The sequence below is a fragment of the Aedes albopictus genome, chromosome 2 (assembly GCF_035046485.1).
Source record: "Aedes albopictus strain Foshan chromosome 2, AalbF5, whole genome shotgun sequence".
Taxonomy (NCBI): domain Eukaryota; kingdom Metazoa; phylum Arthropoda; class Insecta; order Diptera; family Culicidae; genus Aedes; species Aedes albopictus.
This window is the reverse complement of record NC_085137.1, coordinates 73604236-73623815: the sequence shown is the minus strand read 5'-3', so window position 1 is coordinate 73623815 and position 19580 is coordinate 73604236. Positions and strand designations below refer to the sequence as shown.

The window sequence follows — 19580 nt, the reverse complement described above, 5'->3', positions numbered from 1 at the left end:
TCAGAATCCCTTGAATCGATCCCGAAATCGACGACCAAAATCCTGATCGATATGACAAAGTCCTCCAACAGCTCTCAGCAAGAGTCCGACCAACTCAAATCCACGTCACTGATAATGCGCACGATGCGATCCGCAACTCAGTTTGACGAAGCTATGCAAAAACTGGAGACTGCACGTCGCGAATCTCTCGATAGCAATAGTGGAGATCAGCCACGTTCAGCTTTTCAGTTGATCTCAAGTACAATCGCCAAGTCAAACTCAGCCAGCAGCATCTTCAAGGATACCCCAAAGCTCAGGGTAGCCAAGTACGCTGCCTCCCTAGATGGAGATTTAGATGACGACGAACCTCGGTATCCGGTACCGACGCCCGCCACCAGACGAAGTTTCACCAACGAATCTCGCCTGTTAGACTTTGAAGCGTACATCAGCAAGAATAGCGTACGACGATCCAGTACGGACGAATTTTCGTCGGTCAGTATGGTCTCGAGTGTCGCCGCTAAACCGGTGGCAGCGCCAAGGATGAAGAAACTCGGATCGAACGTACTGAGCCACCAGCTGACGCAGCTGAAGCGGCTGTACGACGCCGCCGAGCAGTACGACAGCGATGATAGCGCCAAAGCCGACGAAGAGGTGAAACTCTATTTGGGCAATCTTGCCGGTGGCAGTGTCAGCGAAGAAAAAGGAGGCAGCGAACTATCCGGGAGCTGGAGTCGTATCAAAGCCAAACGAAACATTCAAAAGTATCGCGATCAGGACGTGAAGATCACCGTCAACTCGACGTCAGGTAGGTCCCCCAAGTGCACGCACCAAACTTTCTAGATAGTTCATCCGACGTGTACATATCAGGGTTTTGAGAAGTGTCTCATAGTTTTAAGAATCGACTGTAGCCATTAATGATCTACTTTCAGAATTTGAAATTGTTAAACCTTCATCGAATGGAGTTTCCACAACCACAATCACCAGCGAAAAACAAGCCAAAACCAGCAATATCATGTCCATTGCCCTGCAAAGTCCCACGCCAACGAAAAAACATTCAGCTCCTAGTCCAGGTGAGTGAACTCAATTGCTCTTGTTAGAGCACTCTATTTCAAAATTCCAATCCGTACCACAGTGAAAGCTACCCAACCGCAAACGATCGAACAGTCGCAACCGCTCTCGCCGCACTTCAAGCGACATATTCCGAGCGCAGCTAGCGACACAACGAACGGCACAGCACGAAACGAAGAACGGGCCTCACTGCGGCTGTCGTCCGGTGCACGACAGCTCCGTGAGCATGAACTATCGTTCTTCGGTGTCAACAAAAACAGAGACCCGGCGAAGCTGTCGAACGCGACGACCTCGTCGAGTTCGACTAAATCCGTAACGAATACCGCGTTTACGCGATCAACGACCCTCACCTCGTCGTTCATCAAACGAAACTCGATCAACATGAACCCCCTATCAACGTCCACGTCGGCGGCTTCGACTTCATCTAACTCAACGACTAACCACGCCACTACTAAATCCCACACTACAGCCGCCTCGACGGCGTGGCAGTTGACGAACGACAAACCTGACCTGCTGCGGCACAGTCAACGGGTGGACGCCATAAAGAAAACTACCAGTACCTCTTCGAACGCCACAAGCCTGGGGAACAGCACTTCCACCATGTCTTCTTTGGATCACCCGCACTACGAAAACCTAGTCAAACCGGCAACGACGGCTAACTCAAACGGCTCTTCGTACGACCGGAAACAAGACCTGAAGCGGGACGAACAAATCCTCGAGGAACTAACGCGCGCCGCTGATGAGATTCTGAATGTATGTTCTTGCCCTAGATAATTGAAGACCGACCAATAACATAGCCATTTATCCAACAGGTTGTCAACAACATGTCGAATGCTGAAAGCACTGAAAGTATCCTCAACGAGCAGTACCGCGGAACCGGTTCCGGAGTCACGCTTGGAACCATACGGGAGTGTTCCACCACGAACAAGATCATGCGGTCACGTGGCGTACAGGTGTCGAAGAACTTCGATGACAGCCTGAAGCGGCATCAACGATCCACGAGGGGTAAGTTGAGGCTTTTCTAACCACAAAGCTCAATTACACTTATCACCTTTACCTTCTACTTTACATCGCTACGCGATGGACTTCAAACTCTATAAGGATTCCTTAAATAATCACACCCTTTATAATCCCCTTCCAGTGTCATCGGAATCTTCAAACGAAAGTCTCCAGCGACCTTCGCCCACCCGAACTTCCACTGCCAACACCTCCCTTCGTACCGCTCAACAGCCAGAGTCCCGCAGCAGTACGACCACTGGAAGCGGTCGCCGTAAGCTCACCAGTTCATCGACCGAATCGCGTCGACTGATCCGAATGTGCAGCAAGGAACGACTGCACCAATCGAACGCCAGCTCATCGGAAGATCTGCCCAATGCTACAGCCGTGGAACCACCCCGACGACCCCGTCGCACGCGGTATCACACCAGCCAGTCGGGGGAAAAGTCTGAGAAGGATAGCCCACGGTTGAGCGCCTCGAAGACATCCACTGCCGACAGCCGCCGAAGTGACGAACGGCTATCGAGCCGGTCGCATCGCAGCGAACGGTCCTCCACGAGAACCAGTAAAGGTACGGTATTGCATACGGTGTTGATGGTCCGAACTTTAACCCCCTCATATTCCAGGCCCCACTTCCGCAGCCCTGACGTCCAACGGTGTAATTCCGACGACGACAGCAACAACTGCAGCATCCGTCGAACAGCAGCACCGCATCCGCAGCAAATCCGGGGCCTCCGTACTGCAGACTACGTACGTATTGCAATCGTTTATCGTTCCACCGCCGCGACGCCGCCGGAACCGGGCGCGCGCCGATCATCCCTCGAAAGCTATCGTGCGGCGGCACTCCTCACGCTTACGAAACATGCAATCTGCCAAACGCGCCACCGCAATCGATGTAACTAAAAAATCGCTTTCCAGAGGACGCCAGCTAGAGTTGTGCATATGCTCGTAAATAGCTAGTGTGTGTGTGCGCGCGTGTATTTCCGGTGATTGAGAATTTGGGAGAATTTCCTTCTAAGGCTCTTGCTAAGTGTGTTTAATAATCTATATGTGTTGTAATCAAGCTCATCCCACAAGCTGAAAGCGGCTTCCAACAATACGCGGCCCGCCAAATTGCAAAATGCCTAGCTTTGCTACCACGTGGCCGGTGGACATCCCCGATTGCGCATTGACCATTATTTGTGATTAGACTCTCTAGGTGAATGATTGTTACTTTCGTTTTTTTATTTATTTGTACTTCTACAAGCATCACCTTCCTTCAATGTTAATCTCTCTGTATATTTCCGGGTTGGTGGCTTCTACAGAACTAAACTCGTTTGGGTCTTCTGCAAAACTTTTATTTGGCATGCTACTAAGCCCAGCTCGTAACCTAACCAATCCTTTTCGTAAATAACCAGCTTTAAACTTCCTGTTAGATTTTACAAAGATATGCAAATTAGTAAGGTATCCTGTAGGTACACACAAACATATAAGTTTTCCTATCGTCACACAGCAACGTTTGTAATACGCAAGGGGCCTGCAACTCTAAACTTTGTAGTATTTCTTGTGAAAGTATACTGCTACATAGTATTTTTAGTATTCGATGATATTTTCATAGCAAGCCTTGCGCCATAGTAACGCACATGCGAAAAAGTTGTTTGTTTAGTCTGTGATACAGAGCCTTTAGGCACCCTACACACTACTCAAACCGTTTGACCAACATTGCCACCGCCCCCTGGTTGGTCGAACCAGCGAATGTTTCTGCAACCGTATGACGAACTGCCAAATCGTGTTGCACCAACATGTCACTTTGGTTGCACCAACATCATCCCCCATTTGAAATCGCACTGTGTTTGTGCAACAACACTACACACGGTACGATTGGTTCGTCAAACATTGGCTCCGCCCACCGTTGGTTTGAGTAAAATCAAACTGGTTTGATTTTTGCCGACCAAACCGTCAACCGTCAAATCGGTTTGACGAACTGCCAAATCAGTTCGTCAAGCAGCATCACACACGGTCAAACACAGCACCAACTCAACCACCAACCTGGGGGCGGAGTCAATGTTGGTCAAACCGTTTGAGTAGTCTGTAGGGTGCCTAAGCTTGACACAAACTTCGGTAAGGTAAATATTTTCCTTTAGGTAAGTTCTGCAAAATAACTCTAGCTTGCTGGCTATTTATTGTTTGCGTATTGCAGCAAGACTGGTTGGAGGATTGATCTGCCCTCGTTGACTTCGGACAGTCGAACAACAACGTCAAATTCGAAGCGAGCTAAAGACCCGAACCTCCGGACCAGATAACTTCACACAACACAAGGGCGACGGCTGATCGCGCAGTCTCGGTAGAATGTAGCAGCGCGTTCCTTATCCTTGTGAATTGTGATCCTTCAGTGAAATATACGTGCTATTTCAAACGCCGTTTAAGTGCTTTTGCTTTCATTCCCAATTAGAACGTCTCCAGAACACCATGTCCGTGTCCGCTTATATGAGCTTTCAGAAGAATGTAACAGTATCGTCTGAAATAACACTTGTCATCCATTCTTAAGATGCATGCCGTAATGAAGACTTTTATTATGATAGAACCCCATTAAACATAATAAACGTTCTGCAAGATAGGCAAATAATACATACTTCATAGTATCTCTCAAAATTTGATTTAATAAGCATATGTACTGAATGTTGATTTTGAGCGATACAATGGTTCAATTTCAAAATTTATGAAAATTATATATTCGATGTGTGTCGTGAACGATTGGTCACTCATGGTATATTCCAAAATCAACGAAACTGCAGCAGCTGCTAGCGGGTTTTGACATAACTCCTCAGAATGTGAATAGATTTTGTCAAAGGCAATCTAAGCAAACCAGTTTACTGTGTTGTAAATTTTCCGTAGTATTTTGTAGTATTTTTGAACACTAGCGAAAGTTTAGAGTTGCAGGCCCCTTGGTAATACGTCATAAATATCATGACAAAATCTGATCCACCCACCGTACTCTCACAGCTCCACGACATCCGGCTTCTTGTGCCAACCGGATCAGCAGCAAAAGGCAACTTTGCATGGTTGATGTCCGGCAGTATGTCCTATCGGGTTTTCAAGGGATACCAGGGACGTTTCCGAGGGATTTCAGTGGCGTTCCAGGGTTTTCAGGGTTGTTCCAGGGGGTTTCAAGGATAAGGGGGCTTCAGGGGCTTTCCAGGTAGTGATGGCGTCAAACTCACCTTTCTTGTAAGAAATCATGCATGCATTGACTCATGATTTTACTAATTGCTTAGTTTAGCTCATTATTTATAAAGAAATATTGAAGTTTGTATAATTGCACTAAGCCAAATCTTGCAAACAATAACAATGAATGCAGTTTATTTTAATTTGACTAAGTTTTTGAAGCAAATTAGAATTTGGCGCCTGGCACTCGCGAGAACGAATTTCGAAAAAAAACTTACTCATAAGAAAATGATTCAGAATCGCGAGGGAGTTTGCTCTAGCAAGAGTGATTCATGGTGAGACTTGAGTGTTACACCTACACTGGTTGCAGGGGTTTTCTAGGTGTTTCAGAGGTATTTCCAGGGCGTTTCAGGGGATCTCAGGGAGTTTCAGAAGAGTCGAAAACGTTCCAAAGGGTTTTATCGCTTTCAGAATACAGTGTATCAAACAATTGTACGTGCAGCAATTTTTTGGTAAAAAAATTTTTTCATCCAAATGTTCAAAGCTTTTTTAAACGTCAATTAAAAACGCTGAAATTTTGACCAATCATAAACCATATATTAAAACTCCATTGATAAAATTTTGAGCGAGATAGAATAAGTTTTCTGAAAATTATAGAACTTTTAGTAAAACCTATAAGATTTTTTAACACATTTTTAAAACATTATATCTCAATATGTACTCGATTAAACTTTAGCTGAAACTTAAGCTTCTCGATCTATATTTCTTGCAGAGTTATCCCTCTATGGTTGGCTTTTCGGTCCGGATAAATTATAAGCGGGGTGAAACTATTGCTTCCGGCGTTTCGACCCTTGGTTTGGGTCTTCTTCAGGGAGGTTATAGGGATACCGCTACGTTTGTATCGCCGGTTGCTTGGCGTAGGGCTGTCGGGTTTGGTGAATTTAAGCTTGTGTTGGCTATTTGTGGGTAGAAGATAGTGAGGGTTTAGTTCACAATAATTTATTTTACCACTGCGCCGAACACTATCATGGCGTCTAGTATTCAGTGTCTAGACGGCACAAATAATAAACATACACCAAAGAGCTCTGACAATATATTGACCGATTTTACCGATTTATTAGAGAGTTACAGCCGTACTTCTGTGTCCCGATTATTGCGAATACAGGCTTTATACGCCCCTGAAATAGGTATTGCAAGCATCCTGCAACAAAACCAACCACCAAATTGACCTTACTTGCAAATTTCTTACACTGAGGCAAAAACACTTAGTTGGAATTTATGAATGGACGATTTTTCTGTTTCATTACTCGCTTATTTATTTTATAGCTGTTGTGCTTGCGATTCATACCTACAACTTATGATTGCCATAAGCGGCACTGTTGTGAAAAAATCATATTTGAAAACTATGAAAATCGTTACAGTAAGGGTATGGATTCCAATTAGCTGCTGCTTGGACAAACACACATTACTCGAAGATCTGTTTCGGAAATGAAGGACATCAAAAGTCAAATTGCCTTCATTTTGTAACTTCAAAAAAAATTTTTATTTATTTATTTTTTTTTTTTTTGAAGAGTGACCAGGTGGAGCTGCAGGACAGCTGATAGCAAAGCCTGGACCCTTTCCCAACTTTCCCCCTACTAGGACCAATACTCACGATGGACTAAACGATGTCGTCAACTTGAGCAAAGTGTGTAGTAATTAGCATTGGGCCGTAGTAGTTTTTAAAAATACTGTTTTTAACTTTTCCCATCGCACTAGTGTTTTGATCGAATGGAAGCTCCAAAGATGATTTGATAATTGAACAATATTTCAATAATCGAAAAAAAATGTGTCGTAACTAATTTTTAAACATTTGATATTTCTGAAAATTATTCGAAGACAGCTACCAGAGCTAGCGTTTTTAGCCGATATGGGCAACTAGTTTTTCTGACAGCTTCCCCAAACAATATTCAGATAATATCCTCAATTATTTTATAATACATTCTGAAAATTATTTCAAGCTGATTACCAATAGTGTCAATAACCGATGTTAGTCATTGACAGCACCAGCATCATCCCCAAATAACTCTCATATTAGTGTTAGATAACACTTTTTGAGCTTCCATTCGATATTGTAAAGAAATTTGTCAAACCCTATTTGTCAAAATATAGTCAATAATGTATCAAATTGTGTTCCTAATTTCGCTAGTCGTCTTCTGCATATCTGTGATCATCTCAGTCCAAAGTAATATTATATCCATCGTAACCCTTTACATTGTCAACCGTCCTAAGTCCTAACTAAATTCCTGCTTTTTTTGATCAGTGAAATAATACCGTCTAAGATATAAAAACAAAAAAGTTCAGTCAACTGAAAAATGATAATAAGATAATAAGATAATAAGAAATACAAATACAAACTCCTATAATCAACAGTTTTATCTTTACCTAATCAGTCCATAATTTTCTAATTGTAATGAATCTAATCTATAAGGCTGTAAGTCAACTTATCCTAGCTGTCCTGTGTACTTTCGATTTCAAGTAATGAATGATGAGTGTAACGCAGAGGCCTCCCCTACTCACTCTTGCGTTACGTTAAATTTAACAATTATTGTTAAATTGGAGAAAATTCAATGAATACAAAGATTAGGTCTATGCAAGCTGAATTATAACTTCACAGAGAACAGACATCCAGGCTAGAACAAATTTCATTCGGAAAGTTGTGTAAGGATTTGAATCTTTACTTGAGTAAGGTTGCAAACCAATACACGATGACAACACTAACGCCACCAAACACCATATTGCCACAGTCAGTGGTGAATTGAAACATTTCAAGTGGTGAATTAAATTAGTATGGGAAATTAACCGATTGCAGCGCCACGCTATTGCCACATGTGTTGCCGATTTCAAATGGCCGTTAAATTCCTTACACAGTTTCGGAACTGGACTTGGATGTCTGTTCTCTGTGATAACTTGTCTTGAACTTGTGATAAATGCACAACGGATACTCCTTTGGTTCCCATTAGCACTTACGGCCGATTCCTTCACTTGCGCTCAACTCGTAAACCAGATATAGGGTATTCGTTCCCTTATTAAGCATATGGCTCCCATTTTCATCCTACGAAAAACAAAGGATTGAAGCGCTGTTTGTTTTGTTTTTTATTTTTGTATTTTTTGTTAGAAGTGAGCACCCATGAAAACAAAAAGAACGGAATCAATCGGTCCCGTAATCGCTTGTTTTCAGATAGGATGAATATGGGAGCGTGAGATTACTGATGGAACACATACCCTATCTAGCTCAAAGTCCAAGCGGTGGTGAATAAACTGGCACTAAAGTGCTAATGGGTTAAGCCCTCCCATCGCGTCAAGATTGAATATCCAGGGGGAGGGGATTTTGTAACTTCAAGAATTCTCCGCCCAAATCAACAATAAATCTGGGATTACGTAAGTATCACGATCGGTCGTTCTTAATCGATATCAATTGAATAAAGTGACAAGAAGCAAATTAGACGGTCATTTTTTGCCATGAAATGTTAGCCCAAGTGTTAGCCACTTTTGCAAACTTAAATAAAAGAACAGTCGAACGCGTTCTTTGTCCTTTTATTTTAAATTATCGATCAAGAAATATCGATCATTTTACTTACTCGGTCATTCCAAGATGCAATGTCATTCCATGATTTAGAATATAATAGGAGGCAATCAGTGAAGTACTAGATTGAAAGTAGTGAGCTGCATTTTTGTATGGTGAGATGATCGATTCTCTATTTCTGCAATGAAATGGTGCAAACAGCGTGGGTTATATGATTTCTTGCCTAATTTAATGCTGTTTGAGCAAAAGTTTGGGTAACTGTGTGGTTGAAGTTGCAAGAAATAAATAATACAACAACACAGTTACCCAAACTTTTGCTCAACCAGTATCATATTAGACAAGAAATCATATAACCCACGCTGTTTGCACCATTTCATTGCAGAAATGGAGCATCGATCATCTCACCATACAAAAATCCAGCTCACTACTTTCAATCTAGTACTTCACTGATTGCCTCCTATTCATTAAACCATAATCAATAATATTGGAATACGAATGTTATATTACTTGCGTCATGAAATGTATAATGAACAATATCGATTTCCATAAGCATTAGTATTTGAATTCAATAAGAGAAAACACACGATAATCATAGTTTTTATCCGATAATATTCATAAGTGAAAACTTATGATTTTGTTAAGGAACTGGACATTGAATTTTCCCCTCTTAATCATAAGTGAAATTTATGGCATTCAACAATAATCGTAATGTCGCCAAATCATAAGGGGTTCTACGTTCTTCCTAAGTTTTTTTGCCTCAGTGTAACATACTATCAGTTAAATTGTATTATTTTTGCCTTAGTATATCCATTTGGTACAATACTTATGGGATAACAACTCAAAATTAAACCATATGGATTCAATTTAGCTACCGTATTATGAAAAACTTTTCGAATATTTTTCTTGCGTGCCGGAGCAAACGAATTCCAGAAAACGTTAGTATACTGCTAGGCTTATAAAAACAAATAGAAAATAAGGTTGTTCTAAACTGAATGCTTTATTTAATCAGCATTATATGAACCTTCGAAACATGCATTCATTTTGAAAATATGAATCACAGCTGTGAAAAAAAAACATGTTCAAAATTTTTATTTTGTATGAGAACTTATTGGACACGGTGTATATGAAGTAATTTCTGTAAGAGTTCCACGTGATTTTGTCAAGATAAGCTGCCTTCAATAACCCTAACATTGTTACATAAAAAACTGTTTTTATATCAATGGCGACCTTAAAAAAATATTTGTTTAGGTGTTGGACAAATTGTTAAAAATGCACAATTGAGAATTGTGAAAAATACTAAATTTTCTAAGGATTAGTGAACCATTGAACCCAAACGGGCTCGTTTGGAAGTTAACGATCAATGTTAACTTCTTTTCCCGATCAGCTTTGCTAAGAATAACACTACGGACCGCCTGATCCAGTGGTAAGAGTCCACCAAACAGGTGACCCCTAATTCATGGTGTTATGCGGCTTTATGCTTACCGTGCCAAGGAATGAATGGTTAGGGGGGTCTTATAAAAACCTAACCACAAACGGAGTCTGTGGAGAATTAGGGCGTCCTCCACAGTATTACGCCCTTACTGCGCTAACCGGAACAATGGTGCAGTGGACCTTGCGTTTCTCCGAGATAATCAGTTACCCTTCTAAAGTCTCAAATTTAAGGCTAAATAAGGGCGGGATTATTCAAATGTTGTAAATTAGCTTACATTACACTTTTAATTTGTGTACTTAGTGCTAACGTAAGAACAAATACGACAATCACGAAACGCGACGCGAGATAAGACACGACACTTATGGTTCTTGCAATCGTCAAAATAATTAAAAAATTACCTTAATGCCGACCGGTTTCGGGCTCGATGCAGCCCATCTACGGGACAATGTCCGACTGCTACCTATATGGGTTCGCTTACGGCGTTTTCGCCATTGGCGTTTTTCAATTGACACCGATTTGGTTAGTCGTTGATGTATCCTTTTAGTGCTGTGATTGTGAAGAGTGTAATCCTGTCTAGTTTGGGTAGTGGCTACAGCTAGGAAACCTCAGATCAACTTTCAGCGTGCGTAGCCCAAATGGCTCTACTTCAAAAAGTTCATTTTCGTAGGGTAACTTCTGTAGAGGTTACCTGATATCTGACAGTATTGCAACGATGATTACATCATCTGAAGTAGCTCAAACATTGATTTGAGATGCTTCAGTTTGATGGATTACTTAGGTAGTACAGTTTATGGAAAACTTAATAGAGAATTGCACCTAACCCGAATCTCATGAGCAGAATTTGTCATGAGTTGACTGATTTGCACTTTTGAGTGTTCCTTCGCAAAATTCGCGTATTCAGGCATCCCTGCTCAACAAACTGGGGAACCTGTACTAATTGGTTTCGACCACATTTTATGGATAACTCGTTTCCATTGTTACTCCAAGAGAGTTTCATTGTAGTTTTATACCTACAACGCCCTCCATTATGGTATACCATAACTATTGCTTTGAAAGAAGCTTGTCCTCTGCGGTCTGTGCAAACCGCAAGAGGTATTCCTGAATGGAACTCTGATCTGTTCAAGTTCAAAATATCTTCGGATAAACCATTCTTCTGTATAGTTACGAATCTCTAGCTTCCGCCCGAGAATCATAGCTATATAATCGACTTAATGGGCCCTATAAAGCTCTGCTTACTTCAAATCTCCAGGAGCCAATGGGGGTTTTGTCCTATTTTTCTCCGGAGGGGTTTGAGTATTTTAAACATGTTTTGAACTCTTGTAGTTTTCTATTGGGTATTTTCATGGCGTGAAATTATTATAATCTGCTGGGGTCCGTGAAGCTCTTGAAATCTGAAATGTCATTTAGAGACACTATATAGATATGCCTATTAGCCAAACTACCTTAGAGTTCAAAACTTCAGGTCTACACTCGTAATAGCAGCAATATCTGATAAACTGTGTGACGTTGCGTAATCAATTTTGGTTACTGGACAAACCCGAAGTCCACTAGATATTATAATAAACCTTTGGGACATTTGGGATCACCCAAACTGTCCTGAAGTTTAACTCTTGACAGTAACAGTAGTTATTATCACAATGAACTGTAACATTACACATTCAAACTAGTGTTTTTACAGTTTCGTGTAGAACCTGAGAAGGGATCTTGTCAATGATGTCAAAATCCAAGAATTCTATTGAAAAAAATTTCCTCTCTCCTAATGGGTTGGCCTGGAAGGAATTTACGAAAAACCCAATCAGCAATATGCCAACGTTTTGATATATATTTTTGATGATCTTGTTTGGAATTTACTACAGATCTCTCCAAAAATGTGGTAGGTGTTGGTGTTGGAAAAATTTGTAAATCATCCAAAGGCCAAAACTGTACTGGAGTGAGAATGCACAAGAACAGTCAGTGTAGAGTTAGCATAAGATAAGAATGAGAATTTTTTGGGGGTCCAGTTAGCCAATCCGGAGACGGCAGGTTCGATTCCCGTTCCGGTCGGTAAAATTTTCTCGACTCCCTGGGCATAGTGTATCTTGCCTCACAATATACAAATTCATGCAATGGCAGACAAAGAAAGCCCTTCAATTAATAACTGTGGAAGTGCTCAAAGAACACTAAGTTGAAGCGAGGCAGGTCAAGTCCCAGTGGGGACGTAGAGCCATAAACAAGAAAAAGAAGAAAGAAGAATGAGAAATTTAGAATTAGCAATTAATGCCTGAATTGGCTGTTTTTCAAATAGGATGAATAAAGGAGCATGGGATTAAAAAGGATACTCGTAATCATGCGCGTAACTACAGCGCATTTGGCCCCTCAGCTTCAATGTCATGCTCGCTTGCTGAACACTATAGCCAGCGTGCTTGACATTGGAGCTGAGGGGCCAAATGCGCTGTAGTTACGCGCATGCTCGTAATTACGAAAGAATTCATACGTGTGATCGATATGTTAACCATAATACACGAGTGGAGTACACCCACTCACGTTATTTAACTGAGGCCACCTTCAAGCTCGAAATTTCATCATTTTGTGGTGTTCAGCAATTTAACTGTAAATGAGATAATGTCAGGAAAGTGTCGAACCGAACCCAACTTCACACAGTCTAGACAATTGACAGACCCCTTGCCATAGCTGCTGTGCGCACTCTTATCAACGCTAGAAACAGATGTATGCACCCATGTTTGAACTCGAATGCAACTCATCCGCGACTCGGCGATGATGCGGATGTCGTGCTCTTTGAACAGCTGATTCGGCTGCAAAACTGTGACGAGCTCGCCACAGCAAAAAGGATGCTCAATCCCTTGCCGACCGTTCTCCTCCAGCGCCATTTGAAGCCTGTTCCCGCCCCCTCAAGCGATCCTTGGATGGAGGTCTATCGGCATATAGTGTTCCGATTAGCAACCGCTTTGCCACCCGGTGTAATTAATCCAAATCCAAACAAATTCCGCTGCAAGTATAGGGTGATAAGCGGTGCAGTAAGATTGCATGAAACATTGTACCTAGCAGATGGCGTACCGTTCTGATGCAAATTCCGATCTTACTTGCTTACTCTAGGTTACTTTCTATCATAGATCTAAAATAATGTTAATTCAGAACTCAATGCAGAGTCTTTGGAAAACATAATAATTACGAAATGTTCAACGAAATTCGAGTCAGTACGGTATGGACGGAGTGATGCTTCGAATCGCCGGAGTCCGGATTTACTACTGCGTACTTAGTGTACGGATCAACGGTTATACGGAACGACAAATGGGGCCTTTGTTGGTCGGTCCATATCAGACATTTGCTGCTTATGAAGCTGCAAGTACTTTCCGCTCGGTTAACGTTGATAGTGGGTAACCCCCACCGGTCGGCTGGTCAGATTGGCGCCCTGCTCCTCTAGCCGGACTATACTTAGAACAATTACAAGCAATGGTAATCACGTGGGCGCGACGTGATACATTACATAACGTAGTGGAATCTACTAGAAACAAGAAGAATAGATTGATGGCAGTACAATTATAATCGGAACAATGCTCCACTGTTTAGAGAATATGATAAGAAATGTTCAACAGCAGTTAAAACAATGTCATTTGTAAAAGTGTTGTCACACATGCATGTCATTGAAACAGACAGTAACTTTGTAGAATTTGAATGACAAAGGACATTGCTCAATTGCAACTGTGACCAACAATTCCGCCTAGCTTGTTTAGCTTTCTAAATAGGGTGACAATGGGTATTATCGGCAGGTTTGTTCTCTTCGTCATGGGGGGTTTTTGTCAGCCAAATTGCCTGAAACTTGGTCATATAATTCAGCTTAGTTGGGAAGGATTTGAGACCAACTCTGAGTTCAATAGGTTTCAAAAAACGTCCAAAGACGAAGAGAACAGAACGGCCGAGAATAGATAATTTCCCCTATACCAAGATATACAATGCTTCAGGTTTTAGCCTTCTTTTTAAAGAAAGAAGTGTTAAAAATAAGAAGAAACAATCATTTTAATACAGAGCTGTCGTGTGCAGCATAGTTGTCCCATGTTCTCTATGGGAATCCCTATTAACATGGGACAATTATGTTGCGCACGGCAGAGAGTGATATTTAACAAGGAATCCCAACAAGCTTGAAACCTATATATGTTACATACTTTCACTTAATGAAGTTCCAACCATCGCGCAACAATAATGACAATGTCGCATTCTGTGTTTGTTACTATAATCCTCCCGATCGATATATGCTTGTCCCAACCTTGGTCCCAGCTTGAACAGAAAACAAGTCGGACTCGATAATCCGGAGTCGGGTTCTGAAGCTGCCCAAACATATATCAGACCTGTATAATAAAAATAGTTCACCGCGCATTTACAGATATTTAAAAATTGCATTGTGATTTTTGAGGGTTACATTCAATTTGGCTGATTTTGAGTTCATAATAATCACGAGATGAAAAGTACGCAAATTTGTAATTTGTAATCAACAAATAAAAATCGAGATCTTGTTATTATCTGCTACAAGTTGGGATAAATCATAATTGACGAACCTGCTATGTTGGTTGTTTTAAATATTTACTGTCCGATAGCTCTCTTCTATGGTAACTTTGAAATTGAGAAATTTATAGTTTAAGACTCAATTTCACAGAGTGGAAACTTAAAATACAAAACCATACAAAAACAAAGCACGGATTAAAGCCATAACATGATGAGTCGTTTTCCACAACATGTTTATTGAATAAAGTTTAACAAAATCTCATCTAATACGTAAATTCTGTTACATTACGGGAAGTTTGCACTTTTGCAAATAAAACAACATGCCTTTATCAATAACCATTTCATAACAATAATCAATTTGGTTGACGTCCATCTAACGAAATCCTGTGTAGATAATCAATAATCCCAGACTGTATCAAAACAAAAATAATAATCTAGTTCTAATGCATCCAAAGCTGTATGCACCGATGTGCACCCGATTGAACCGCCTGAAACCTGCATCCATAATCTATTATCAATCCTACTGGAAGCGATGATCTAGCTAACCTCATTTATTCAACAGTTTTTGCCAACTGCGTTATTGTTTGCGTAACAATCGGTTGCGCCGTACCCCCACAGACAAACAGGCGTAACACTTCTTCATAGGAATCGTTTTGTTTTTAGGAATATTTGATCAACATACCAACTCAGTTTTGTGGTGAACCAATTCATGTTTCCTGGAGCTCATCCACTCCTCCACAACCACGATCAAGTTGGCAGCAGTCAGTTTCAGCTCTTCGATCGATTTACAATAGACCTCCAGCATAATGTCGTCAGCGAAGCCGACGATGACTGCTCCAGTAGACATAGCACCTCGTCGTACATGTTGTAAAAATCGGACCCAGGGTGGAACTATACGGAGCTTCTGAGGTTATGTGGAAGCACTTTCGACCCATGGCTGTATCGTATACCAGCATTTGATTCTGGAAATAGCATCCCATAATCTTCTACAAGTAACCGGGTATCACAAGACGCAGAGCGCTCTGGAAATAGCTTCCCATTCCCAGCCATTGGACGCTGATCTTACGTGGACAGGCTACTACTGAACAACAGCTAATGTCCATCTTTCCGGTAGCCAAATTAGTTACTCGAGAGACCATCGACATCTTCGGTATACCACATCCTCTCGCACACCTTCCTGCTTATGGCAATAGAACCTTGCTCTGCCGCTTCCCAATCCCAACCTCTCTGATGACTCACTCGTCCAGACATTTCTGCATAGAGATCTGAACATCCCGGAAGCCGATTAGGGTGGCTAGCTTTTCCTTTACTCGTCCTCACGCGTGGTATGAAAGAGAGGGCATGTGCCCCTTCTTCCATTCTTCTTTTTCTAGTGTTTGTTTAGGAGAGTGAGTAAGGAAGAAAAAAGCTGACTACGCCAATGCGGAGCCCTCTGCAATGCAATGACTAATGTAAGGCCTTATCTATGCTAAAGGAGTTTGTGATTCCCGCAAGTTTGTCATCGGTAACACTACCATCATCGCCCTAGTCCTCAGCCAGTGAATGGTCATGACGTGGGAAGAGACCCTCGTTAATCCTATTCAACATTTCTGGAGACTGCATCACCCCATGTGTTCGTATTGGCTTTCTGACAAATACCCTAGAAGCAGGTCTTCTCGCTTGCCCTTATCTTAGTCGTGAGCGCGACTTTGATAACCGCAAACGCCTCCTGTCGTTCATTCCGCTCCTAATTCAGCACGTACTCGCTTCATCCGTCCCTAAGCCCGTAGACAGACGCAACACTGGTTCGCAATATCTTGAGCCGATGTGGATTACCTAAAATGCGGCGAAAGGAAACTAGTCGGCTCTTTTATTCTTATGGGGTTCTTATGGGAGTGACGTCATGGTCCATATTTGTAAACATGACGTCACTCCCATAAGAACGCTGTAGTTTCCTATTGCCGCTCCCATGGATAAATCCACATCGATCTTTAGCCTACCTACAATATCTTGGTCTCCCATTCCTAGGGAGGACTTTCCTAGGCATGGTGGTATCTCATACACGCGACAAATTGGTCAACGCTTACACTAAGACAGTTTCGCTCATAGCGGAGCGTCACCGTAAAAACCTACGATACTGTAGCGAACCGCCAGGTGATCACTATGAATGTAGGTATCGTCTACCCTCCAATTCTAACTGCTTGTTGAGCCAGCACTACAAAAAGTAGCATCGAATAGGTATTCCGATCCATTCCGGTTGAAGGTAGTTTTAGACCCGAGATTAGTAAGATCGACATCGAAAACATCGAGCAAGGTCAGTGCAGGATTTAGCAGGTTCTGTCACCGCTCCTTTGCGAAGAGGTTTCTCCATTCCATGGTTCAGGCATTGAAGTTACCCCGTGAGTCACCCACTATGACCACCAACCATCGACCTTTCAACACTGCCGTTGTACAGTTCAACATCTGCGTGAACTGTTCGGTCGACCACCCTGTAGGCGCATAACAGCTACAGAAGAAGACCCTTGGACTGGGTATTTTCTCGTCGTCCATAATAATGCTATTATTTTGAACTCATTCGCAACTCTATTACTGTTTCCGGCGGGTGTTCGGTACGGATCCCCTATGATATCAGTATCCATACCTCTATATGCTTCTGTCAAGGCCTTTGCAGTTTTACAACTCATGTCGCGGTTCGAAACACCTTAAACAAGCTTAACAAGCATACCGACTCATCCACCTTAAGATTCCCTATCTTAACGAATGCGTTAGCAATCACCACAGGTAGCTGAATCGTTTCTACCCCATTTGGCAACGGTCATTTGGCTTAATACGAAGAACAGCCTACTTGGTAAGAACGTGCATCACCCTTGTTATGCCTAATGGGGTATATCTATCAAGGCCATCCGTGCCCCTTTTCGTAGAATGATAACCGCGATGGCCACCTGCACTTCGCTGTGCCGTAACGACCTCCTCCACGTTCATGATCTCATTCAGGTTTTTACACCGAAGAGTTGCTTCAGCAGTAACACCTCTACCATTCACGCCATCACCCAGGAATTCCCCCGCCAAGCATTTGTAGGCGGGCACTTGCACTCGGTGTCCTTCCTAACCTCAAGGAACATTTCACCGGTACGAGTACGTTTGACACTGCATACGTCGGCTCTCAGATCCATGAGCATAGCATCGTTCTACATACGAATTAGACTCGTTGGTTTTGATGATAAAAGCGTCACCCTTGTCTCGCTTGGAAACTGCTCTACCTGATCTCTGCTTCGACTTCTTTGTTCTCTTCCGCTTGTAAAAGTGGGTTCCTTCCACGAACCTGTTGTGACTTAGGTCTTACACAAAGTCGCAGTCCCCAGCTTCCTTCGACCCAGGACGGGCAGCTATTCTCAGGCCTACCTTTCCCAACATGCCGGGGTGCCAGACTGGGGTCAGACTTACGGGCTTAGTTTCTCTTTTGCTTTGGGATTACCCATCCCACTGACCTTGCTGGAGTGCCACCTGGTAGCTACTCTTCCGACGGCTGCCTTGCATACTTCTGCAACTGCTTAAGGACAGACTTGTTAGGATCCCAAAATGGCCGCCACAATGGCCGACTTTGGCACCTACTCACGATTTCGAGTGCACAAATCTCTTTGTAAACAAAACCAGTGCACTTGATCTTTCTATTTTAAGCTTATTACAAGTGAGCAAGCACAGAATAATAATATGCAGTGTTGTTTGAAGCTTGCTTCTTAAGATTTGTGCGTTTGAAGTTCTGATGCACTATTGAAGCGGGATTTTAAGACGTTTGTCCTTAAAAAAAAAGGTCAGGCGTTTTTGTCAGGCTACTCGTGAATGTGAGCGTCTCAATCTGGGTATCAATCACGGGTTCTGTCGCTTCTCATCGGCTTGACCGAAATTCGACCATGAAGTCAACATTGGCGAAGCAAAGAAGTTGTTTGTACTCTTTAGAAATTGTAGCATGAGTTTTTTCATGGCCATTGATAACACAAATTATTCATTTGAATACCCTTTTTTATTCCTATTTGGGTCCAAGGAACTGCATGAGGAATTGCTGAATAAACCTGCGGTGGAATCCCTGACGGAACTTCTGGAGTAAACCCTGCAGGAACTTCTGCAGGAGTCCCTGGTGGTTCCAGAATCTCTCTTAGAGAGATCCCTGCAGAAACTTCTGAAAAAATCATTGATTGGAATTTAAGGCAAATTCCAGGAATATTCCACGAAGGAATTCTAGTAGGAGTCCCTGAAGGAATCCCAGAAGGAATCCCCCAATGGATTCCAGGAGGAATCTCTGTGGGGTTTCCAGGCGTAATCAAAGGATTAACACGAGAGATTTCCGAAGAATTTGTAGGCGAAATCTCTGAAGGATTTACGGGAGGATTTTTTGGAAGATTTCCAGGGGAAGTCTCCGTAAGACTTCCAAGAGAAAACCCCGGAAGATTTCCAGGAGGTATCCCCGGAGAATTTTTATGAGTAATCTTCGAAGGGATGTCAAAAGGAATCCCTAAAGGAATTGCAGCAGGAATCTCCGAAGGAGGTCCAAAAGGAATCCCCGAAGAAATTCCAGGAGGATCCTCTGAAGAATTTTCACGTGGAATTCCCGAAGGATTATCAGGAGAAATCTCTGAAGAACTTTTAGGTAGAATTCCCAATGGATTTACAGGAGGAATGTTTGAAAGATGTTCAGGGGAAATCTCCGTAGGATTTCCAAGTGAAATCCTTTTATAGAATTCCTGCAGGAATTCTAAAAAAACTGCGAGATTCCCAGAAACAAATGCTAGAGGAATTATTGTAGAAATTCTATGAGGAAATTCTGGATATATGTCTGATTATAATCCTTAAAAGTCTTTTTGGAACTCTTTAAAAAAAACCCTAAAAGAAATTTAAAAAACCCAGATTAATCCACCTAGTGGT

General features: G+C 42.2%; 1 protein-coding gene across 7 annotated transcripts in view; it reads left to right on the top strand.

Moving 5' to 3' along the window:
• LOC109427584 (serine-rich adhesin for platelets) overlaps window positions 1–19580 on the top strand; it is a 539771-nt gene that overhangs the window by 513119 nt on the left and 7072 nt on the right. For 5 of the 7 annotated variants that reach the window (XR_009997420.1, XR_009997421.1, XR_002134229.4 and 2 more), the window contains 6 exons: window positions 5–784; window positions 909–1049; window positions 1112–1800; window positions 1860–2052; window positions 2189–2614; window positions 2670–3241. Coding sequence is in view for 1 of the 7 variants with exons in the window: in XM_062849926.1 (XP_062705910.1) it covers window positions 5–784; window positions 909–1049; window positions 1112–1800; window positions 1860–2052; window positions 2189–2614; window positions 2670–2793 (2353 nt within the window). In the remaining 6 variants the exon portion in view is untranslated. The remainder of the gene's footprint in view (window positions 1–4; window positions 785–908; window positions 1050–1111; window positions 1801–1859; window positions 2053–2188; window positions 2615–2669; window positions 3242–19580) is intronic. The other 2 variants (XM_062849926.1, XR_009997422.1) reach the window with 2 other exon arrangements.